Raw genomic sequence first — 25140 nt, 5'->3', positions numbered from 1 at the left:
GTCAGAACTCCGCCAATCGGCGGTCACGCTCTAGTTCAGCTTGACTTTTTTGACTGACCGGTTATACATCGAAGACAGCAGAAGGCGAGAGTGGTAGCACTGGTTTTGAAGCAGCGAAGAACAAAAGAAGCCCCATCAATGTTCAGGTGCAACCGCTGAAATAGGCTTCTTCTTTAGCCCCCTTCGGCCACACCGACCGGTGACGTCACAACTTTTTCCCACTGAAGGGCGAAGCGCGAAAACACCTGCAGTTTCGATGATGCTTCTCGTCGCCGTCGGCTTCGTGCTCATCCTCCTCGTCGTCTTCCTAATCGTCATCATTGCCTACACGCAGAGCTCGGTGCTCATGGTTGTCTGAACTTGGCTTACGCGCGTCGATATGTACTCGGACAGTGGGCGACGGGGAACGCAGTGGCTCGGGGCAGCCTCTTCCCGCTATGCAGTCGGTGATGCAAGATGCCGCCCAGAGCTGCGCGCTCGAGTGCGTAAGATCAGCGACCCGGTGCCAGCGAAGGATGCCGGGTCACCGGCGCAACGCTCGAGATATCGCCGGGTCTCTGCGACGTCGCCGCTCCACAGAGGCGTAAGGACGTGAATGCTGGGGACGAGTCGACGGTGGGGGAAGACGATGACCATGTGGTTCTCGTCTCTGGAGGAGCGCGTCAATTTGCATCGACTAAAGGCTTGCGCGCGCGCGCGCCACTCGTAGTTTGTTTGTATATTTGTTATCGTATTCGATGTGCGCGGTCTTAGAGTCGTAGACAATGTGTGCGCGTAGAGGCAAATATCGTCGCCGGTAGAAGCATCTCTGTGCGTCGTGTGTGTTTGGTCGTTTCGGCGTCGTCGCGTCGTTTTGTTATGCGTGTGCGTGCGCGTGTTTATACGAGTGACCCACAAGTTCCCCCCGTGCGCGTCGTCCCACTCATCATCGTCATCATCACTTGCAACGAATGGACCAGGTAGGTCGAGCATATGATCGTAGTCACGCTTAAAGGGATCAGAGTAGGCATGGAAGAACGCTTTAAGGACTGGTGCTCTGACATGAAACGTGTTCGCTTGTCTGACCAAAGCTTTAAATAAGTTTTGTGTGTGTGACGCTGAAGGTATTGAGCGCAATAAAAGAAAGTCAATGCGACGCATACACCAATGCTATACCTGTTTCATTTGCGACGAATTGTTAATTTTTAAGGACAATGCTGAAAACATGAAGGCGTTGGTTTTCCGAGCAACTCATTATCAGTGCACCTCGGCCGTTAGAAGGCGCTCGATGTGTTCGTGTTGCCAACTAGGCAACAAGAAGTTAATGACCGGACAGTTAGGTGGTGTCAATTGGGCGCATGACACAAAGCTGGAATCAGAGTCATACCGTGTTCTTAAGACATGCCCATTTGAGCCTGGGGCACTGTACCTATCTGGCTCTGAAACCTTTTACGGAAACAAAAGCGCTAGACAGACTTCATAGGCGTACTGGCCTTGGTCTGGTACGACCACTAGCGCAGTGGCTTTTAAAGTGTTTGCAGAGAGAGAGAGGGATATAAGCAAGGCGGGAATGTTAACCAGTCGAGAGTCCGGTTGGCTACCCTACGCTGGGGAAAGGTAGAAGGGGAAGAGAAAGAAGGGAGAGAGAGAGAAAGAGAGAGGGCGGGTGGGTGGTATCTTCAGGGATTAATTGCGTACGGTACGCGGTAACAGGAGATGCTGTCAATCTTGCTAAAGAGTCAACCCGTTGGTCTAATAATTAAGAAACTCTGCCTGCAAATAGATGAAGTTGGTGCAGGTACCTCAAGCCATTACACGTTTTGCGTGTTTTCTGTCTTGTCGGAAACGTTTGCAATATTCCAAAGCTATGTCGACCAAGAGAAAAAAGAAAAGCAAGAAAGAAAAAGAAGCTGTTTTAAAACATCCGCGTATTTCGACATTAATAATACCTAAGAACATTTGCAGTCACGCAGCATTAGTTAAAAGTTTAGCGCCTTCTCGTCGACACGGGGCAGCTATAGGTCAATAAAGCTACCGGATTCAAGAAACCCAAGCATCTAGAATTGTCCGAATCGAGATTATCAGATCGTGATCGCATTATACTCGGCGCCGACGACGCCAACTTACAACGGCAGCACAAAACGCAAAATGAACTGATCCTCCTCCCATCACCGCAGCGATGATGCCTTCCGCTCAGCCATAACTGTCGATCCGGTTCGTTGCCCAAAGCGCAAAGAAAGAAAACCTCATGCGCTCTATGTAATGACTGACCGCTGCAGCGGCATCATGTTTGCTTTCCGTTGTATACACTTGCAGCGATAATTTGTGTACAGCCTCATTATATTTAGCACCTAACCTACGAAATGTGTTTACTAGCGGGTACTAGAACTAACGGCATAATTTCCGAAAAGCCCATCTTATACCATTATGCAAACAACCCGATGCGCATGTTTGGTTATAACGTACAGCTGTTTCCTTCCCAGTTTTGTCGCGCGATTATTTTTCCGCCTCCAGTAACTGTACTCATCGCTTTTGGTGCAGGGTCGATTATGGCCACGCTATTCAGTTAGCTGCATAACTATTAGGGCTAACTAAAATTACCCAGCCTAGCTGAAACTTAGCCGGTTAATCGAGAACTGCATTTCCGACGAGTGCTCCTTGCACCACAGAAAAGGAAGAGAGAGTCTGGGGTGCCGGGCTGCAGAACACAAGTACGCAGAAAGCCGCTCAAGTGCTATATATATTCTGCTTCTACACATATATAACCGCTTCCTTGTGCCTCTTCGATGCTCAAAAGTCACAAAAGCGCTGCTGCGTTTCTTAGGATACACCAGCTTAAGTCACCTCTTGTGATTTGTTGAAGGATGAACGCTTGAGCGTGTGTGTGCGTGCTCTACGCAATTCTTCTCTCGTTTTCGAACCATTTTTTTTGTCTTCTTTCTTCCCTTTTCAAGGTGAAGGGTAGTGAACCGTGCTCAGCCTGCACAACCTCCCTTCTTTACTCTTAACACTTCTCTCTCTCTCTCTCTCTCTTCAAAGATCGACGTTTCGGAAGCGCGCACGGGTTCCTTGTTCACTGAGCAGGACGAGCTAACGTTGTTACTAATGCACGCAACACATAACGTGATAAGTGTGCGTGAACGAATGGGATATTTCCTGCTGTCCGGTTCATCGCAGCTGGCGTTGACTGAATACCCAGTCTGGAATGACTGGGAAATTGTCATACCGGCTGCAGCCGGTATGACAATTTTTCTTTTTTTTTTTTTTTTTGCTTTGACAGTGGCGTTAGTCGTATAACTTATTTTTAACGTCACGTATGTGGTCCTTGAGTTGTTTGGAGAACTTTCTTGTTTCACCAATGTAAACCTGATGGCAATCAGCGCATAATATGCACCAACTTACGCAAATGAATTCGACCTTGAAAATCTTGTTTTCATTAAAATTTTATTTGGGCTAAGTGCACAGTCAAGCTCGTAAGGCAGCTTAACCAAGAACTTCTTGACGGATCCAATTAACGCTGTGATTGTTGTCTTACGTAATTCATCTCCGAAACTAAGAGCATCTATACAAATGCAAACATCGTAATACCATACACTTTGCTAGAAAGCTTCCGTCGAATCGATCACGTCGAGCGACATGCTCTGAGAAACGACTCGCCTGTTGTTTTGAAACTTGCAGCGCCCGGTTATCGTGTTCTTTCGTGTTTTTTTTTTTCCTGACCAGTAAATGCTTGTATATTCATGAGCGAGCGCAGACCCGAAAGATTAATGGCGGGAATGCGTAATGGGAGTGCCGTGTATTAAATGCTACCAGGCGCTTATCGAGATTTGCATACGCTGGAGGTTCTCAAGCCTTCCGCGTAGTTTGACGAGCGATCATCCTAAAGATGCGCGCATCCTTCCCTTGTTTTTTTGTTTTTTAGCACCCAGGCAAACGAGAACAGTGGGGCTTCTTTCTTGCAATGCGCTTCCATCATTTGTGCTTCAGCTGCAAAACCAATGAAAAGGACACACGAAAAATAAAAAAAGAGGGGGGAGGAGGGCACTGATAACGTGCAGAGTGACGCTGAGGCCAGCCAATTTTTCCAAGACATCATCGCTAAAGGTAAACAAGCAAGAAAGAAGTCTGTGTACTGAGAACGCGCAGGAAATAATGCTGAACGGTCGGAGAAAAACAGCGGCAATTGTGCAGCGGCAGCCATTATTCTGGCGTCCAACGACATCTCGTTAACGCGGGGGCGGCGGCGACCAGCAAATGACTCCGCGTCCGCGGAGGATGCCGGCGACCGCGGTACCGGGGTGCCGCAAGAGTTCCATAGAGCCGCAATTACTCGAGGAAAAAAAATACAATCATGCAGGACTTCCCGCGAAGCGTCAGTGAGGACTGTCGCTCATTACAGCGTATGTGTCTTGAGCAGGAGCTCGTTTTCTGGAACAGTAACTATTAGGACACTATATGACTACGCATATTCTCCTAAGATCCCTTATACAATACGTTGCACTTTGCTTTCTCCATTTTTTTTTTTCGAAATTCACTCGGAAGTGAATATTCATTCTCGGTATGAAGTACGGTGCAGGTGTGACTGTAAAGAAGTGGTTTACTCGTATTCTTTTCATCCGCTTTCGAAGAATTTGACACTCAATTGATCTAGGCCTCTGTGTCCTACCCGACGGCCGAAAGCAACATTAAGGTGTGTTTCGAAATCACTGAGGTTGCGCGAAAATACCAGACGCGCCAGCAACGTGGCAATGTACTACACGTGTTTTCATCATCATCTCTGCGTTTGAGCAAAGAAATGTAGTTTTTTTAAGTAGCAAATATGACGGAATGATGGAGATTTTTTTCCCTGTACATTAAGACGCAGTTTTTTGGTATCTAACGTTGGCATATGAAATTAAAAAAAAATGTTTTTCAAGTTTATAACGTAACAATAGAAAAGCGATTATATCCCATAGTTGTGTTCGGTTTGCAGAAGTATATAGGAACCGGGAAGCAGAAAGAACGTGCTCAAGTGTGGAGTGGAAGAAACGAATAATGCGGCGGCAAATAAATATCGCCAGAACAGTTTCCGCCATACCAGCGCCATAAACCATCATATTGTCACGGTGCCACGAGAAGGACAAAGAAGACGTGCGATCACCTAGAAGACGAGTATGTTTTATTTTATCCAGTGTGGCCAATCCCCCTCGTGGGTACGAGCCATGTTTTGAGGCAACAACAACAAGAGACGACGTATAGTGGGGCTCACCTAACGTACCGCCATACTGGTTGTACCGGCCATATCTTCTGAATAGTAAACACGGACAGAATATCTATTCTAATGCTGGACATTACAGCCAGTCGGAACTCTGTGCGCGTCTTCTGTGCGGTCTTTCGTGTGGCCCCTTCATATATTACCGCTTCTCGAAAGTGAATCAGACGGCCAGAGCTCGCAAACGTACGTGCCGTTCGCTCGCGTGTTAACGAGACAGAGGTTCACGGGAAGATGGAGATTTGTAGTGACTAGTAGCGTTTGAATAAGGGATGTTCCAATCTGGCAGAGCCAACGTTCCAACAAAAGGATTTGCCTTCCTCCTGACAAAGACAAGCCTGCATGTCGAAACGCGGGCTTGCTTTGGGCAGAGGGTATCGACCACTGTTGACCACAGTGTAACAATCCACAGACTGTCTGTAAACTTCAGGCAGATTGCCTGTTCTGCGTACTAGTTTTGACCACTTAGTCGACGGACCGTTCTCGGAAGCGAAGGTACTGGGACTTCGGCCGCAGATCTCTAGTATGCACAAGGTCACCATAGCGCTAAATCGCATATTGAAGACAAATGTAATAGACGAATGCTTTTTGCTATATAAGTGAGTGAACATTCATTTGCTTGTGTGCGCACAATGAATGTCCTTCTTATCCTTCGTTTCCCTTTCCCCACGTGTTAGGTAGTCAACCGGGCGCGACCTTGGTTTACCTCCCGGCCTTTTATTGTTTATCTCTACCTCTTTCATTCTCAGGTAAACTGATTAGCGCTTTTATACACTTGTCCTTTTAGTCATACTATGTATACAACCTACCCACAGAGAGAATTCGTTAAGAAGCTTATTTCTCTTTATGCATATTTGTGATCAACGTACTTCCAAAGGGCTTGCTCGTCCAAAGTCTGCAACCATTAGTTGAAAACGAGCTGATGGGCCAGATGTCCAAAGGCTGTCTTTATACAAGCTGTAAAATTCGGGACATTCTATAGCGTACGTGTAGACAAGTTTTCTTGCGAGTATAATCGAGTCAAAAGTGAGGCAATTCGAGCAGTCAGCCTTGTCATCGTGCTAGCTTCTTGCGAAGAGCTAACATGTGCAACTTGAACCCGGGTCTCTGCGTTTAGCAAACGACGAAGTGCAGCTTGTTTGTTAGTCGTGCTCTACGCAAGCGGGCGCGCCGAAGGATAAACTAACTCCTTCTCGCTGTTTTTTTTTCTTGTGTTTTTTCTTCTTCTTCAACCATACGTACAGCGAGTTCTACATTATATATGAACTAAACACGACAGAAATGTTCCTCGCTTGCGCTCGCTTGCGCTCGCTTGCTGAAGTAATAAACAATTTTCACCGCGGTCTTCTTTTCTGTTTTTTCCCCGCGATCCGCAGCTGTGTTTACGAAAGCCGGCTAAAGATCGTCTTGTGCGCACGCACGTACGCCCTGCCAAGATGAATACGATGCAGATTTCTGGAAGTTTTGAGGCGTTCTCGAGAACGAACATATACGGACATAGAGACTTGGAGCACCTCTCCGCGACCTGCAGGCGCTTTTTCATCGTGCAGAATTGACCATCAAGCCGTCAACGCGAAGAAGTAAATTAAGACCCTTTGGCTAACAACAAGAAAAAGGAATTAAAAAAAAAACATCGCCAGGGCGCGTTCAAAATTTCCGGAGGTTGTTAAAATGGCTTCTCCGCTCGTCATAGTTAATGGACGTTCTCGTTAACAGCCAGTATGAAGAGCAGGAGGAGCGATAGATTGAAAAGATTGTACGCGGAGGGGGTGGTTCGTTCACAATCCTTAAATGAAATTACCGCGTTTATAAGGTTGTATTAGCGATTGGGGATGCGAAGTCGCTCGTGGTAAAGAGATCATACAAGCCCTGCAACTGACAGCACGGCGCTTTCAAGGCAGGAGCAGCAAACTACAGCCAGTGTTCATGCGTCGTCTGCCGCCGGAGCAAATTCAGAAGAGGCTGTGAAGGTGGCGATGACATCCAACGTCCACATTCGTGATCAAAGGGGAAAAAAGACACCGCGAAGCTTACAGGACGAATCTGGTGAAAGTTACAAATGAACCCTGACATCTTTAAACAACACGTGTCTTTGCCGCGAAGCGTCGAATACGCAGTCTGACACAGGCAAAGTTTGGTGCTACTTTCGTCCGCGCACGCATTGCAGTAACCACCTCCGCACTGCTCGCAGTTTCCACAACAGTGCGCAATTTTGGCGAGCCAGAGCACAGCTGTTTATGCTACCATGGCGTGCCGTCGCAGTGTTTGCTTAAGTTCGTTGCCTGACATGTTTACCCTGAGTCGACGGTGCACGGCGCCGCTTCGTCATCGATATTTTCTAAGGCTTAATCCCATGACGTTAACGTTATGAAACAAGACACTGCTCGGTCAGTTTATATTAACATCAAGCGCGGTTTTATGCTTTTATTGTCTTTTGCTTTTCAATCCACCCAAGTCTTACGCGTTGCTGCGGTTTCATTTATTTAAAACAGGGATACCCACGCGAACCGCATTGGGATAACGATGCTCGCATCGATGGAAAGCATATTTTTATAATCCAACAGCGTTCCGCGACATGCAGAACTAGACGGAAACAACAAGGTGAAACGTACTTGTGACGTCGAGAAATTGCAGAAGTCAATCCGATAGCACGTTGAAGACTATGGAGGCGGTAAGGGTGGAATGCGCTCATCCTAAAAAAGAAATCAACCAATCAATCGACAATCAATCCGTCAATTTTGTTTGGGTTTAATAAAGTACGCCTACAAACAGGCAGGAAAAAAAGAAAGAAAAAAGAAAGAAAGAAAGCAGACGAGAAAATATGGAACATAGCGAGAGCACAACTGTACTACTGTTAGGCATAGACATGTCGATTTGCGAACAATGCGAACGGCTGCTCAATTTTTTTTTTTTTGAGAGCGGAAGTTTCATTGTACTTTAGTCCACGTACGTGCAAACAAACGTGCTCACACTCGCACATAAACGCAAACACAACACACACGCTCGCTTGATCACGGGACAGTTCACAGGGTCAAGCGGGTCGCAGAGAAGAAATGGCGTTTATGCTGCCGACAGGCAGCGTTCATAACAAGGATGGTGACAGGTAAACAAACAATTCTGACCCCATTCTATGGGCGTAGCACCAAAATCTAAACACACAAGCACAGACGTCTCCTCCTCCGCAATTGAGTGGTGTAACGCGTAGTCCTATTTTGTTGTTTACCACTAGCCCAGTACTCTACGACAATAAAGTGCTCCATGCTTTTAGTTAGTTACATTTCACATTGTTTAAAGTGTGAACCAGGGCCACGTATTAACAAAAGAGTATGGTCGAACCTCGTCATAACGAAGCCGCATCCAACACGAACATGCCTACGTTCTATCCAGTATTCGCTAATAAACATGTATTTGTTACATTTTGATATTGGCGAGAAACACTGCAGAGTTACCCACTGACATCCGGTAATTCGTTATATCCGTATTCGGTGCATCTAGGTTCGACTGTACTTACGCTAGGACAATTCGTAATAGGGCGTGCCAGCCAATGGTGACGTCGGGCTTATTATAAGCAAAGGCGGTGCCAGTGGGAAACGACACTTACGATTGGAAAGCTTTGTTAATACGGACCTAGAATAAGTAGTTTTTTCTATGTAATCAAGGCGAAAACACGCTGACGAAGTGCATTATTGCCACTATCCGCACTACCTGTACAATAGCACATTACGATAGGGTTGTTTAATCAGCCATGAGGCTGCAGCAACTGAAGGCTTGACAAATGATTTACGGCCCTTGAAAAGCACACGGTAACTTCCATGGCTGCGCACAGTATGACGTGACAGCTTATCGGCGTACATTCGCGTTTATTTATTTATTTATTTATTTATTTATTTATTTATTTATTTATTTATTTATTTATTTATTTATTGGAAGTAAAGGTCTTCTTAGCAGACTTCACACAGGTTTGGCGTATCTTGGATCTTGTAACAACTTTCGGATATAAACGGCCTTTTCGCGCCTCCAGGGTGTAATAGCGAGTCGTAAAAGCTATCAAAATGTAGGTCTAAACGAGACAAGAAGTAAGAATTAGTCGCAGAGTAGGTAAAATTAACGGTACATGCGTAATTAGCGCCAACATAACCAAAAGGTAGCCACATTGCACAATACCCCTGTAAAGGATGCATCACCGTAGATATATGCTTGCTGAGGTGAAGCCATTGTACGGCACACTTTTGGGAGATGGAGGAAGTTCGGTTGGACTAAGCAGGACTCGTGCGAGGCAATATTGTCTGGAAGGTGGCTTCGCCGGTGCCCACAAGAAGCGAGAATTAGTGACTGAGTGGGTAAAATTAATAATACGGGTGTAAACAGAACCAATGTATTCAAAAAGTTACCACATTGAACCGCAGACTGCCTCATCTCTTGGATCGGCCCACCTGGCCTTTGGTCAAAAAAAGAAAGTCTTAGCGGAGTGTCAATGAAAGCGTTAACGGTAAAGAAGACTAGGTCGACGGAAGATATAAAATGAGTGAATTATGAACATCAAAAAGAGACGGAGAGACCATGGAGAGACATAATCAACATTTAGTCATCGAATCATTCGAACCACCATGTGTGTCGACCTTGTCTTCTTTAGCGTCAGTACTTGGCTGACACTTTCTTTTTGGCGTTAGCTTGCTCTTCAGCATTAAGAATTTGCTGCACGTAATTATGAAGTCCTGTTTGTTGCACAAATTTTTTAAAAAGAGCAGGAAGGTTGTCAATGCGTCCAGTAGAGCAAAATGTTGGCGACTTTTGTCGCGGCTTTCCACAACATTTCATATTGTCTAGTAAATATACAGAAATGACAATAATAGATTCGCGAACGCGAACATAGGTACACACATACGCACAATGACAATAACTCCGCGTCAATGCGCTTGAGTCGATGAGCAGCATAGTGGGCGCGACAATGCACTTCGCGCAATGTGCACATAAGTGTTCACGCAAAGGGAACGAGCAACATTAACGAAAGCAATAGAATATACAATACAAGAATCATTCACAAAAGTAGAGACACTGTCACAATGAATACAGAAATGGTGAGCAAATACAATATGTAAAAGAAAAGCACACATATGTGAATAAATGAGCTAGAATATGGACAAATAATTGAACATTGAATTGAAATTGAATGGAACCGGATGCTTACTGTTTACGGCGTAGGGACCGCGTGTAGTGGAGTGCTCCGGCAATCTAGAAGAGAGAGAGAGAGAGGTTTAATGATGGGAAATGCAGAGAGGTCGGCCTGAGGTAAACTCCTCTAGCCAGCTACTCGGCGTTGGGGAAGGGGAAGAGGGAAAGAAAGAGGGAAGAAAGAGGCGCATGATGGGTGACGATGACGAGAGAAATCGTCACCTAAAAGAACGAGAGAGGCGGTACCGTAGACGCTGGAAAAGGCTAATGACAAGAGAGAAGGAAGGGTAAGAAGGACCTTTAGGCGCACGCGCAAGCCGGGGTGCAGATCATCTAAGGTATTAACAGTCGCCGAAGCTTGTCGACCTCCGGAAACTGCAGCAATGCTCGACCTACTTTGTGCGCCAACGACACTCCGTCTGTCGTGAGAAAGTGCCCCAGTTTCCGATTTTCTGCTTGTATAACAATAGCTGCACCACCTTAGCGCTTTCTCTATTTTGGATATACGACGTTCATGTCATTCACGGCGTTTTCCACTCATTCCGCTAGACGTTCCTAAAGATACGCGTGGAGCGTCGCCCATAGTAGCTTCGACGGAGACGTTAGTTCCACTGACTGACACCGTCGCATGACAGCGAGGACGCTGTCTGACCGCTTTTCCATCGATCAACAATATCTAGTCGTCGAAGCCGGCGGCCCTGACGCGCTTGGCTGCCTACTGAGGCCCCATCATGTGGCATGTCTCGCTAAATGCGTGCACCATTGGGGAAGGCAAAGATAAAGCGGCTGGCCAAATGTCGAAGTCGCGCAAGGATGGCCTAACAAGATAAAAGGCAACCACGTGGAACGTATTCTTCGCGTATTTCCGACGGTGGCGTTAGTCGGCGTCGACGCACCCACTTTGCGCTTTGCGATGACCACACCGTAGCATAAATTTACATATGTTTCATATGGTTTAGTTTTGAAACGGGTCACGCATTGTAGCATCGTTTTAGCCATAATAAAGATGTAGGCGTTGAGCGCCGGTAAAGCGGACGCGCGGACACGACAAATACGTCGGAAATACGATCAATGCGGTTATTCCTAAGGCGTCGGAATTAGGCGGGTCTATTGAAATTGCAGACTACTAAATAACCAACGTGCCGGCTAAGCTGTTACCTCACTTCATGACCTCGAAGCTGATTATTCCGCGGCAAATTTGTGCATTTAAGCTCTTGCCTGAAGGGTTTCGTCCTCAAGCACAAAACCCTACCCCCAAGAGGTGAAGAGTGGTCCCCATGGAGTTAAGGCAACCCCGCCTACACCATCCAACGCAACCCAGGGCTTCGACAGCACTGCACGATTTTGTCGTAACAACGCGGTTTGGCAACGCCACACTTAGTAATTCGGATCTCATCTCGGGAGCAAGAAGCTGCCGCTACGCTACAACACGCACGGCGTACACACACGAAGAAGGGACGGAGTAAACACGAGCACAGCACGCTTGCACAATGACCGTCGGTCGCACGGCGTGGGATTGCGCCAGTGCAGTGCATATTTAATGGCGTCCCCGTATTCCTGACGTGCACCTAACTTGTCCGCGTGGCTAAACTTAAACAACTTGTCGCGCTGCCTGCTACGCGTGTTGTAAGAGCGACGCGAGCACGGCTCGAAGTTTTCGTTTATTAAAATATGAATTGAAAGAGGCGCCAGATACACGTATACTCCACGAGGCTGCAGGGCAAAAAAATAATAAAAGCACGAAAAGCGCGGAAAACAAGGCGAATGTTTGTGGCACCAGTAAAGGAAGGCACAGACAAGAACCCGTAGAGAGACAGTTTCGTAAATAAGCGAAATTGCACAAAAGAGTCCGAGAACACGCACAAAAGTTGACAGTTTGGGGACACTCTCTCTCTCTCTCTCTCTTTTGAATTAAACGTTCTCACACGTGCTCAGTTCTGCGCCCTGCAATGGTTAAAATTTTATTTCCGAAATGAAACGAAGGGCCGTGATCTAAGGCTTTCCCCCTGAATGCACGAGTTCTTTCTGAAGTGTTTTGTGTGTCGCTCTCGCTTTTTCTTCTTCCTTAGAGTAAATCTCATTTTTTTTCACACGTCGGAGCAGAGACGTAGCCCGAAATCTCTACGAGGGACGGCCTCCACGCATACATTTACGACGGCTTATAGACAACTATTTTGAACCATGATGTACACGTGGCACGATTACTTCAATAAAAGGCAATAAAATCATACACCTAAAGCTGAAGCGTGTTACTGGACATAGAAAAATGATTCGTCTTTCGCGTTTCGCTTCAAGTCTGAAACAACTATTGAAGCTATTATTATTATTATTATTATTATTATTATTATTATTATTATTATTATTATTATTATTATTATTATTATTATTATTATTATTATTATTATTATTATTATTATTACAGTTTCTTGTTTTTTTAGTTCTTTAATGTATGCTTGTGCCAGCACTCCGACTTTAAGGCTGTTTCTGGGCACGGTAAATATATGATTGATTGATTGATTGATTGATTGATTGATTAAACAATACTGCGTACTCCAGCGGAGTCGTTGCAGGGTCGGCAAGAAATTATGAGTACATATAGAACAACGGTTTCTGAAATAGAGAGCAGCAGTATTAAAAAGGGAAAACACAAACGAAAAAGTGACATTCAAGAGACCCGTCAGCTGGCAATAAATGTTTGGACATTTTCTACGTTTTCTTTGTCGACTGCACGTGAATCTGACGCATACCATTCCACTTTCGTTCGCCCACAGAAAGAAGACAAATTGTTTTTCGGCTGAAATAGAACTATTGAAAGACTATGTGGCCCTCTAGTAGCATGACCTTTTGAAAAAAAAAGCACTTAGATTGGCCACTGTTTAAATGCCCTTCAATAATTTTACACACAAAGCGTAATTGTTCGATTCTGTTCCTCCCCGAGGTGGGCTTTAGACCAGCTTTTGCCAGCGATACCGAAAGTGATAAGTTGCTGTAGACATTGACATCTTTAGTTTGAACTCTGTCTAAGATATATTGTAATATTTTCAATTTTTCTATAAGTAAAGGGGTCCCAAACAATATTAGTATACTCAAGATCGGGTAAGATAAATGTCTTGTATGCTGTAGGCTTTGTTGCCCACAAAGAATTGCGAAGGGAACGCTTCAAGTAACCTAGTTTAGATATTGCTTGATTGAAAGCGTTTTCCCACTAATTCTCGACGACGAGAAGTAGTGCGTTCAGAAACTACCAAAAGCCACCCTTCTGGACGGACTCAATTTCTGCAAACGTGAATTCGGTAGCGCGAAGCTCTCGAGCGTTCCAGACAAAGAGAAACACTCTTTTAGAAGAACTGGAAATCGGGAATCCACCGCCTGCAGCAGGTTTCTTTCTCAAATGCCAACGGTCCGAATTCTGCGAACAATGAGCACGCCCCCGTTTTCGTCATCGTCGAGATTGACGTGTCCAATTTCGTCGGAACTCGTTCAACCTGCTTAGTTAGAACACCCCGCTCACCTCTCTGGCGAGTTTTCTTTCTTCTTGGTTAGCCTTTTTCGGTTCATAAGAGTGAACGCCCTAGCAGAATCCCGGTGACGTCAGCCCACTGTGCCTTTACGGAATAAATTGTACCGTAGAACTCTCTTATTGTAACAAAAGCACTACCGTGTATATTCCTTAGAACCTACGCTAGGCGATAGCCGCACACCCAAACGTTAACGAAAAATGCCGAAAGATACTATTCACTATAATTTACGCGTCAAGTTCACCTCCAGGCACATAGTGATGAACAGATTTCACGAGTGACGTCATTGCGGCAATTATTGCGGCACTATAGCATCGACCTGAAATCGTCATCTGGCACGTAGCATTTCGAAAAGTTTTGCTCAATACAGGCGAAACGACTGGACGTGGTTGTCTTCGTAGGGCTTGGTTTGCAAACAAGGACGTCAACCCGGAGAATAATCAGTAATAATAAGAAAAGAATTGCTCGAGCATTCAAATTAATGCGCATAATATTGCATTCACATACATCGCACGGATTCTGCGTCATTATACATCCGCCAAAGATATGCGCTGCGATCCCCTACTCAGGCAGCGATACGGTAACTTCATTTGCATGACAGGCGTTAGAGAGACATTCACCAAGCGCACAACCACGGAGATATAGAGAGGGTCACGCAGAACGAACTATTTCACCAGAAAATTGCTACTTCAGGGCTGTGTTTCAGTGGCGTACATCCCGCATGCGATTGTCGAACACAAGCGCTCCAAATCATCCTTTTGTGCATACATGTATGCCAAACGGTATATTGTTCGAAAAGCAGTAGCAAACGATGCGCCCACTTGATTAGTCGACCTGAACGACCACGGGGCGCGTAATAACGAAAGCAACACACTCGCGTTTGTGTGGACGCGACACACACCACGCACGAAAAAAGAAAAAAAAAATAGAAACGAAAAGCGAACAAAAGGCGGAGAAGAGACACGAGGTGGAAGCCCTTTCGATTACCTCGCGTCCAGGTCTTCGCGTTAATCGAAGCAGTCACGACACCCAATCGTTATTCCGCGTGCACTTTTTTTCCGGCTCCCTTTTTTTCCCTCTTTTTTTCGCGCTGTGCTATGCGATCTCTCGCTGCTGCGTATCCCTAGGGCTTATAGGGAGTGCGTCTTCGCCAATCACTTCGCGGTGGCTGACACATGCCACGTTTCGTGACCGGTAACAAGCAAGCGAGATGGCATTCCTCGTATGAGGCAGTGTCGAGGAAATGCTCCGAGAATTGGCTGCAACCGCAAGCAGCGACGAAGAGGAGATCATTGACTCTCTGCAGCAAAAAGAAAAAAAAAGTGCGATAAAGAAAAGGAGAAACAGATGAAGAATCCAATAAAGATAAAGGAAGGCTCGCGAATCCTTGGTTATCCGCCGCAGTGGCTCGCTGTTCTGCTACCGAGCACCTGATATCGGGTTCTCTTGCCTGTTCCAGTGGACACGTTTGTTTGGAAAGGAATGTATGTGCAGTTGTTAGCAATATAAAAGGGAACGCAAATTTTTTTTCGAACGCCCACACTGGGCTAAACAAACATGCCCTTCATAAAAGTGTTCGATGAGACTACATTTTCAACAGAACTAATTGTTATGTACCAAGTTCCTAAACACGCGTATCACAAGTTATCGTCGCCTTAAAAAACATCCGAGGAGACCTAAGCCCTTCTTATGTGTTGTGAATGCGAAAGCATTAATGTCCAATTGAACGCCGCTGAGCGATCCTTCGAGTTATGAACTCCTCGCGGGCAAGCGAGCGCGTTCAGATGCTTGGCCAACGCCTCCTAGCTAGCACAGGGCCAGTGCACATCGATCTGTAACGTCATTGCGGTGATTTCGACGTCACCGCTGTCGTCACGGCGGGCTTAGCAATGGAAATTTGGCCCAAGTATAATAACGCCATAAAGCAGAGCGCAGAGGTCCAACGCCTCCTAGATAGCAGGCCTCTGCACTCTGCTTTATGACGTCATGGTACTTGGACCGAAAGTTCCACTGTCAAGCCCGGCATGACGAAAGCAGTGACGTCAAAATCACTGCGGCTTACTCGTGAGCATCTCCATTAGATTCTATGGCAGTCGGGCATGGTAGCATGACGTCATGGATCGAAGTACACAGGCCTTGTGCTATCTAGGAGGCATTGACAGGCCTGTTATTTAGGAGGCGCTGGTTTAGCTCAGTGGGCAAGACACTCAGCTTGTGAGCGGGGGATCGAAGGCTTGAAACTCACTACCGCCAACGTTTTTCCTTTAGAATCTATTCCGCTTTTTATACATTATTTATAGCGATTACCGAAGCGCAGCTAGAACGCAACCGATAGCTTGCACGGACAAAGAACGCACGGATAACACAGGCCTCCGATAGCGAGGTTGACGTGGCGTCGCACCGATTCCCTTTCTCCTCACGCAACACCTGGCGCGCTATCGCATCAGGAAGTGTTCCCTTTCCCCCGCTCTGCTCCATCGAGGCGTGCTCGGGACGTGGCATCGCAGCCAATGGAAATTTTGGAGCAGTTTTTCGCTTTTCCAGATGACAGACGCCCGCTTTTTCACTCAATGAGTCATTTGACGCTTTCGCACCAAAAATGTTCGCTGCTCCCGTTCATATTGCTCACAACTGTACATACATGCGCGTTTAATACGTTATATTTAAGACAAGGCGCCTATAACGTGTTTTCGGTTCGGCCATTGCTTCCGGCGCATGCAGTCAGCAAAAGCATAGCCTTCGAGATTATTTTACGCTACACGATGGGAACCGCCCTTTGGGCGTGGATTTGGACACCAAGCCCCTATTATTTCAGAAATCAAATGGAAACAGATTTTTCGTTTACCGCTCACGATTTGCAGCAACATCGCATTTTATGCTCCCAATTGTTCAAAGTAACGCCTTGAACTGCTACTTTCCTGGATTTACAAGAACGAAAAGTCGAATTTGCTTTCGTTTGAGCCTCTCATGGCGTCCACGTCACACGCCCCAGCGAGTAATGGAAACGCCTCTGACATAAATCTGGCATGTAAAACGTAAAGAAATATTAAGTATGAGAACCGCACAGCAGCGACACGGTACATTGCAGGTAATTACGGATATAGGACACTAGAAATGGTATAAAGGATTTGAAAATGCAAGGACAGAAAACTTACGACAAAAGTAATAAAGTTAGACGCCTGGACAGCGCGACCATATAAAGAATGCCGAAGAAATACCCATGTATATGCTTTTGAAGACTTGAGTCTGGACTCTCGCTCTCTCTCTTCTTGTGTGTTTTCTGCTAGAAGAAACCACAAAGACATTGTTCTGAGCAGCGTTGCAGCATGCTTCTTACGCTTTTATAGTAGCGCTCCGTAATCCCCTGCCCCCTCTTCGTTTCCATCCCCATACAAAGTTACCCTAAAACATAGCCGGACAGCCTTTTCGCTTAATATATCACACGGGGCTTTATGCTCTATAGAGACCCTAAGGTCGGGGGGCTGTTTTCGTATCAAATGAAACAAAAAAAATTAAGAAGAAGAAAGAAAGAAAGAGAGAGAGAGAGAGAGAGAAACATTCCTAAAAGGGCACGTTGAAAGAACTCAAGCTGAACGTCCATCTCGCCGTAAAATGATGCCCACGGAGCGTGCGCGGGCGACCCCAGCCTCTCGAGCCTAATTAACCTTGCGCGAAAACACGCCGAGAATGACGGCCGGCCTACACACCGCCGCAGCGCAATCACCGCCAGCGGCAACGCCGTGTCAAGCTTTTAAAGCCGGTCTCTCACTCTCCGCGCTACGCCGACTCGCTCGAGGGGCCGTCGACGGTATACCCGAGTGGCGCGCAAGCTTGGAATGCTCTCTGTGCTCTCGCCGGCCATGTAAATGAAGCGGCGGGCTGTGCACGGGGCGTAAGTACGTACGCGCCGTGCAAACACGCACTTGCAGACAGGAACACACAGAAAGGGGAGACACTGAAGGATGTAGGAGAAGGACGAAGTTCAAGCCTCTGCCACACACGTGCAGACACCCGCACGAATGGAGGAGGGGAAGCGGAGGAAAAAGGTTAATGGGGAGGAAGAAAGTTGGAGCGAACTGAGCGAGAAGCAGGTGTGCTTGGCGTCATCGCGTGCGCGCTTTGGAACGCACGAATTACGCATGGACACAGGCACACAGACACATCACACATATGTATGAAAATGAGGTTTAAAAGAAGGAGGAGGGAAGGAGAGAAGTGGGGGAGACGGAGTGCGCACATAGCTAATAGCGCACACGTAGGCGTTATGAACGGATAACTCACACGTGGAGGTACTCACAAACATATCACACAGATATTATTATGGCACGTAATCAGCTCTGCAGAAGGTGTACACACCACAGAAACTGGATTACGTAGGCAGATACACAAACACGCGAGTCTGTGTTTCCCGCGAATACGCGTCGTCAAGGAACAGAGGTGCGCGCGCACGCGTACAGACAGACGAATACGTACGTACATCAAGATACGCCAGACGAGAGAGAGAGATGGGAAAGTGAAGAAGAAGGAAGTGCACGAGTGGAGCAATGAGACGGCGTCAGGCCTTCTTCCTTGCGGTCTGCATTATCGATTGTCGTCGTCGTCGCCATCCTCGTAGTTCTGGTCGAAGGGAATCTAGGAGTCTGGCTGTGGCAGTTCTGGCCGGCCGTATGGCGCGGGCCCCCCCGACATGCCTCGTCACTGGGAGAGGGCAGCTGGTGTGTAATTAGTCGAGATTCCCACCGAGGCCGCAGCTCGGGTTCCTTCCTGACCCGTCGTTTTCCCTTCCTGGTTCGTTGTGACCAAAGAACGTGCGGGGTGCTCCATTTCTAAACGGACTGCAGTGTGTACTCCCTCGCGAATCCCGCACACTGCGCTCGTCGAGAAATTCCTTAATTCCCAACAGCGCCGCAAGTTGGCGGCCGCACCCGGGGTCACGTAGGCCAAGTTGTGGTCATGTTCATTTTCTTGCCTTTCTCTCTCTCTCTCTCTCTCTCTCTCTTTTACTTCGTTATTTTAATCGCCGTTCTCGAAAGGACGGCGGGGAAGTGAGATTTATTCGTGGAAGTTAATTGGCTTCTCTCGTGGGAGGTGTCGGGCTCCTTTACGTACTTTGCTCCGATTCATTTAAATAAACGCGCTGAAAAAAAAAAACTGAAGGAGCGAGAGATTTGAGGAAAACGCGGCGACTAAGTTTGAAATCGGTGGCCGCTGTACCAGAGTAAGTGGACGGAGAACGTACTACGACAGGGATGCCGATTTGAAATGTTGTCAAGTCGAGCTCTCCGCACAAATTATTCGCTGGTATGCGCCGATGACATCAGCTAAGTATTATAATAGTGCATGTTGCCCTAAACGTAGTCGACTTGTTTTCGCATAATGTAAATGCTGAACAAAAATGAGGAAGTCATTATAATGATACGCGCGTGAGGTTGAAGATGGGAGCGGGGGAAAAAACTGTCAAAGGCAGCAAAGATGAATTATTGTACCTTAAACAACCTCCTCCACAAGACGAGCTTTCGAATGATGGAAAAACAGCCATGTGTACTCAACATTGAGAGAGAAAGAAAGCAAAATATTATTTAGAAATGTTCTCAGCCCAATCGCTACTAATGCAAGACGATTGAGAGAACGCTGGAAAGAGTGCTCAGTCTACTATTGGAGAAACCAAGATTAAAAGCTCTGGACGATCACTCTGGGATTGTGGATGCTGTCGGACGAGCGTGTCACGAAACAGATTATGTGTTTAGTCGGCGGTATTGCGAGTCGAGTGCCCGGTGAATCTCTTATAGGGCTAAAGTAAAGAGCATAAACATTTCCAGAACAAAACAGCGTTATATACTGGGCTTATTTACGACAATCTCACAGTCCTCCATATTTATCTAAGCAGAGAGAAAACACCGGCATCTGGGATTCGGCGCCTTCGCCTCATTGTCGCTTTTAAACACAAACCGATATTTTTTTCCCTGACACGTAAAAAGGCAAACATTCCGAACTCCATCCGACGGTGCAAGAACCGTGTCATCATCAATTCTACACCAAGGATTTTTGCCTTCGCGTATCCAAGTTCGCCGACCTGTTCTTCGCATACAATTGCGTTCTCCAGCACAAAAATTCGGGAGGAGAAAACAACGGAAAATCAATTCCACGTGGCGAGCCCACTGCTGGAAGCCCACGCGTTCTCTTAAGTATACCTCTCTCAGAAAGCGCTAAATCTGATAACTCCTTGCTTGCTATTTCTTTTGTCTTTCTCTTATACGACGCTCCGCGCACCGTCCTGGCAAATAACGGGCCGTATACTTTAACTCGAAAGCACTCAGAAACTTACAGTTTTCTCGACGCTACTAACCCCCGCGCGTGCCATAAGATCTTCACAGTGCAGCTTGATTGGACTTGCGCAAGTTGCTCGAATGCGTGCGCGCTTGCTTTCCAAGCCTCCTTAACTAACCATCATTCGTTCCTGCTGCTGCGCATCACCCGCGCCTGACACGTGGTACTTCTTTTTCTATAAGGACGATCTGGCAGTTTTACGGCCCGAACAAATGCGATTCCGGCCGTAAAAGTCACTTGCGACACGCTACAGTGGCCCTGTGCCGTTGTTATATTACGAGCGCGCCGGGTATGCGCCGTTGGGGGTGCGTGGGCAATTTCGAGTGTCGTGATGTATTGGGGACTGTGATACAAGCAAATTCACGAGACGCCGCTTACTGAACGTCACGGCTTTGCAAATTTATCTGCGCTCTTCCTCCAGTGGAGCTCCTGCGCGTACAGGCACTCTCGGTTTGTTTTTCTTTCTTTCTCTTTCTTTCTTTTTTTCTTTTTTTTTCTTTTTCAGTGACGAATTATACCGCGTTCCGTTGCTTGCGTGGGCTCTGGACATTTAGAAAGCCCACGCTGATATATCTAGCAGACTCTTGTAAGAAAAGTAATTTCGCATTTATTCAATCACGAAGTAAGCTGTGTAAATGTGAGGTGATGTTTAGTATTTGCCGTCTTGTTTCTCTGACTACGTGCTTTGCAGATTTCTGCTGCTAAGATCGATTGCTGCAAAAGTCCGCAAGAAGATTAAAAAAAAATCTTGATTGGTCATGCAGCAGTCCGTTGCCGACGTTGTTAGCGAACTCTATAAAACCAGTTGAATTGAGCGAAACACCTGAACGATATGGTTCCCTGCGTATTGCCATAACGTGAAGTAGTTTAGCAATCCATGTAGTTCACATTAGAAGGCTAGGACAGTGAGGTTATTCTTCAAACTCAATTTATTGAATTTTATTCCTAAACGAATGGGCCGTATCGTAAGCCAAGTGCTCATGGATGTGATGTTATACTGCTCGTACTCACTGTTTCACTGCTGCGAACCAAATATTTGAGTAATATCACGAAAAAGTATCCCTTTATAGCCATATGCAATCGTAGCTGCTTTGCACGAGTACACTTCATTCACATGTGCGAGAATATTATATAAATCACACTCTTTCACATTTTTTCTCGCTTTTACGCATTTGCGATAATAAATACAGCATTGTTGGAAACCGCCTAGCAAAAAGACAACGCATCAATAAACTAATACCTTATACTTGATTGGCTCTTATCTATAGCTTATCTTATCTTACTGTGACATAGATGATTGCTCGAAATGAACAAAACGTGCCTCGTTCGTAAATTTTTGCCAAGCGAGCAGCTTTGTCTACAAACTCGTGATCCTACCACCACCATCTCGAACAAATGTGCACACGCCATTCTCGATTCATTTGCCGGCATATTTCGTTTGACATCGACGAAAAAAGAAAGAAAAAAAGAGAAGAAAGTGACGAAATCCGGCGTAGAAAACACATATGACGACGCCATCTTAGATGAAGCAGTTGCCAAGTGCCAAATCAATGTCATTTCGTTTAGGTCCCGTCCGTAAGTCTCAAAGCGATCGTATGATATAAGCCGATGGATGCGAAGCGAGGATTGCCTGGAATGATCGTCCTAGCGTTAATCACACCGCTGGCGCGTTTCTTTCAACAAAAATGAAAAGAAAAAGAATACCTCTCCTCTATCCGTCGCTTCTTATTTTAGGGCGCATAACTTGAATCACCCTCATTCAGTCCCAACTGAATATCTAAGCTGCAATGCAAACTTTAAGCGAGAGAGAGAGACAGAGAGAAACGTAAAAAAAAGAAAGAAATAAAACACGAGAGGAAAGACGCGCATAAGCCGATCCTTTCCACTTGGTCGCGTCTCATGCAAGCTCGGCCTTTGTAAGCGCGGAGTGTCTCATCGAAACGCAAGAGCGGAGAAATAAAGCGCGACTGTACATAGCGTTTCATTAAAAACGTAAAGGCTGGGAAATAAAAACGGGTCCAGAGAGGAAGCGTCTTCTCGTGAAGTATAGAACCGGGAAGTATGCGCAATAAAAGCAAAGTGGGATGTTGGGGCGCGCACAAGGAGCCGGTCTGAGAGATTGCTCGTCAAGCTTCTTCTTCTAATCCTTTCCCGTTTCTGAAGGACTCTCTTGAAGTATGACTCGAAGTCTCTCTCCGCTCTTGCCTGCCTTATGTCTGGCTATTCCGTGTTACTGATTTTCTTTTTTTTTCTTCGTTTACCTTCCTTTTTCCTGTCTCCATTTTTTTTCTTTCTCTCTCTCCCACATCCCACTGTAATCTCCTCGCGTTCGGGCGCTGCCGTCGGCAAAGTAAACAAATGTGTTATCGCCACAGCGCATCGAACGTGAAGGTTTCATTTTAAAGCACTCCGATCTTACGCCTCTCGCGTTCAGACACTGGCCCGCTGTCATTTTTATTATTATTTTTTTTCGTCCGACACCAAGTCGCGCTTCGTTGCGCCTCTTTCCAGTTTTGTTACGGTTCTTGAAAAAAGTCTGACGCCTCGCGAGTTGCAATCACATCAAGGCAGGAGGATTTCTGTCGCCTCTAACACTTTGTCTCCTTTCTTTTTTTTTCTTCCTTTTTTTCTAACACGTTTATCGGTATGTTTCCCTCCGTCGCTTCGCCTTTGTTTCAAGTTCCACTCGGATGATCTTGTTTGGCCAGAGTCCAGTGAGGCGGCGGCTTAGCCTTCCTTAAGCGAACTGCTACTGACAGTAATGTCAGTAGCATTCGCCACTACTGCGAATGCGCGGAGGCTAGCGCCATCTGGTAGTGGTGCAAAAAAAAAAGACCCAGCGACGCGCGTCCTCAGCTGTGATTGGTTGGCCTATTCGGCTAGAGAACAGCCACGCAGCACCCATGCCCACGAAAACCCGGCGAAGCTCGCAATGAAAAGCTTCATTTTTAAAGTACACCTGTAAAAGCCTGACAACGTAGACAGGTGCATGCGAGTTTACTGAAGTGGATCTCGAAGCGATATCTTACGCAAGAAAGAACGACATGGCTTTCAACAACACCGTAAAAAAAATGACCACGACCGCTGTTCTTCGCTTTTGCTGAACTCGCTGGTGCTTTGACTTCGCTTCGTTTGCGAACGTCGTCCTGAATAGTCCGACGTAAGCTCATTTCTCTGTCTTTTGTTCCTCCGCTCTTGCATTCTGTAGTCGACCGACAGCAGCAGGCGCTCTGGAATGCACACCTCGGGGCGTCGGCTGAACAATGGTCGAGCCAAACTTGCCTAATTGCGTGCCGACGAATTACTCACCGCTCCAAGGAGCCCATGTTTTCTTCGCAAACACAAAGGTCTTCTCCCCACTCCTCCACTCTCTGCTTTTGCGAGTTATGAAAAGAAAAAAAAAAAAAACACGAAATCTTCGCCTTTCGCTTCACCGCCGAGGCTGACCTTTTGAGCTACGCGTCAGCAGGAGAGCAAGGAGGATAGAAAAAAAAAAAGCAATGGTAGTGCTATATAGAAGGCATAGCAACCACCCAATGCCGTAAGACTTCCTCCACATTCATCCTGGCGTAGTTTATTTTTTTTTTTCGTTTATGCGCACTCGGCTCAGCGCAACAGCACTGTTTTTATTATACCGGATGAGGATGGTGGAGCTGGCGTCAGCTAATCAGGGGACCGAATTCACTTAGCTAATGAAATGTTAGCGCGCACCGTGATTGCCCATTTTCTGTATGTCGATGCATTACTATGCATCAGCGACACGATCAACAAGGCGTCGCCCCCTGCCCAGCATACACTGTTCCGACGTGTGAGCAGCTTGCCGAATGTAATCTAGCGTACACACTTAGGGCTTCCTATAGATACCAAAAGATCAAGACTCACGGACTGAAGGTTTTCATTGCAAAGCGCGCTGGATGCCTGGAAAAGATAAGGTCCGTGCGCTCAAAATGCGGCGTCATGTAGGTGCGACCACTCTTTAAAGAAATGTGGCACCTTGTCTCTCCAGTGTTCGCAAATGAAATAAACCCGCATGTTTCCGCGACGCTATTACAACGTGACGGTTCCGAGTTTCCAGGCCTTGTTCTGCATTGCAGTCGTTATCACAATCAACTACCGCGACGTATGCGGTGGCCGTTGTCTAGGAGGTGTGGAAAAAACATTAACCAGGTGCGTGGCGGTTTCCCGCCAGTTGTGCAGACAGGACGAGAAGAATGGTACGGCGAAGAAGATGGCATTTGCCTACGTGGAAAAGAGGAGGATCAAAAACTAACATGTGAAGGTGAGCGTGGAGAGGCTGACGAAGAAGAGGAAGATAAAATGCTTGACTAAGCAATGTTTTCTGATGAAATGAGCCACGTGTGTGTGTGCATCATAAAAAATAAAAGAAAAAAACATTCACCAGCCCTTCCCTGTCGAGAAAATGGGGGTAAGTGAACCTTGTCGTGTGTGTGTCTGACCTTCGTCAGGGCAACGTAAAGTTCACGACATGTCATGGTAATGAAACATAAACGTTTATTAAATGTATGCATCGAGGGAAGGAAACGTACAACGCAACGGAAGGAAAAGTTGTACGAATGGGAAACATAAATAGAAGGAAAGGGAACGAAAAGTAGTAGGAAAGGGAAGAGAAAGTAGTACGTTAAGTACACACACGACAACCTTTGCTTACCCCCATTTTCTTGACAGGGGAAGGGCTGGTGATTTTCTTCCTTTCTCTATCTCTATCTCTCTTTCTTTCTTTCTTTCTCTGTCTCTTTCTTCCTCTCTCTTTCTATCTCTTTTCTTTCTCTCTCCTTCTCTCTTTCTTTTTTGTTCCTGGTATGTGCCATTGAGCTTGGACCCTTTCTGCACTATCGCCAGGATCGGCCCTCTTTTCACCGTGGCACCACCACC

General features: G+C 46.4%; 1 protein-coding gene across 1 annotated transcript in view; it reads left to right on the top strand.

The window, feature by feature from the left end:
• Positions 1–259: 259 nt before the first annotated feature.
• The window catches only part of LOC119460904 (cubilin-like), a 129842-nt gene continuing 104961 nt past the window's right edge, over positions 260–25140 (top strand). The window contains 2 exon segments of the mRNA XM_037722028.2: positions 260–349; positions 779–959. Of these exon segments, the coding sequence (XP_037577956.2) occupies positions 260–349; positions 779–959 (271 nt within the window).

This window comes from Dermacentor silvarum, chromosome 8, assembly GCF_013339745.2.
Source record: "Dermacentor silvarum isolate Dsil-2018 chromosome 8, BIME_Dsil_1.4, whole genome shotgun sequence".
In the NCBI taxonomy this organism is placed as follows: domain Eukaryota; kingdom Metazoa; phylum Arthropoda; class Arachnida; order Ixodida; family Ixodidae; genus Dermacentor; species Dermacentor silvarum.
This window is presented reverse-complemented; position numbering and strand designations above follow the sequence as displayed.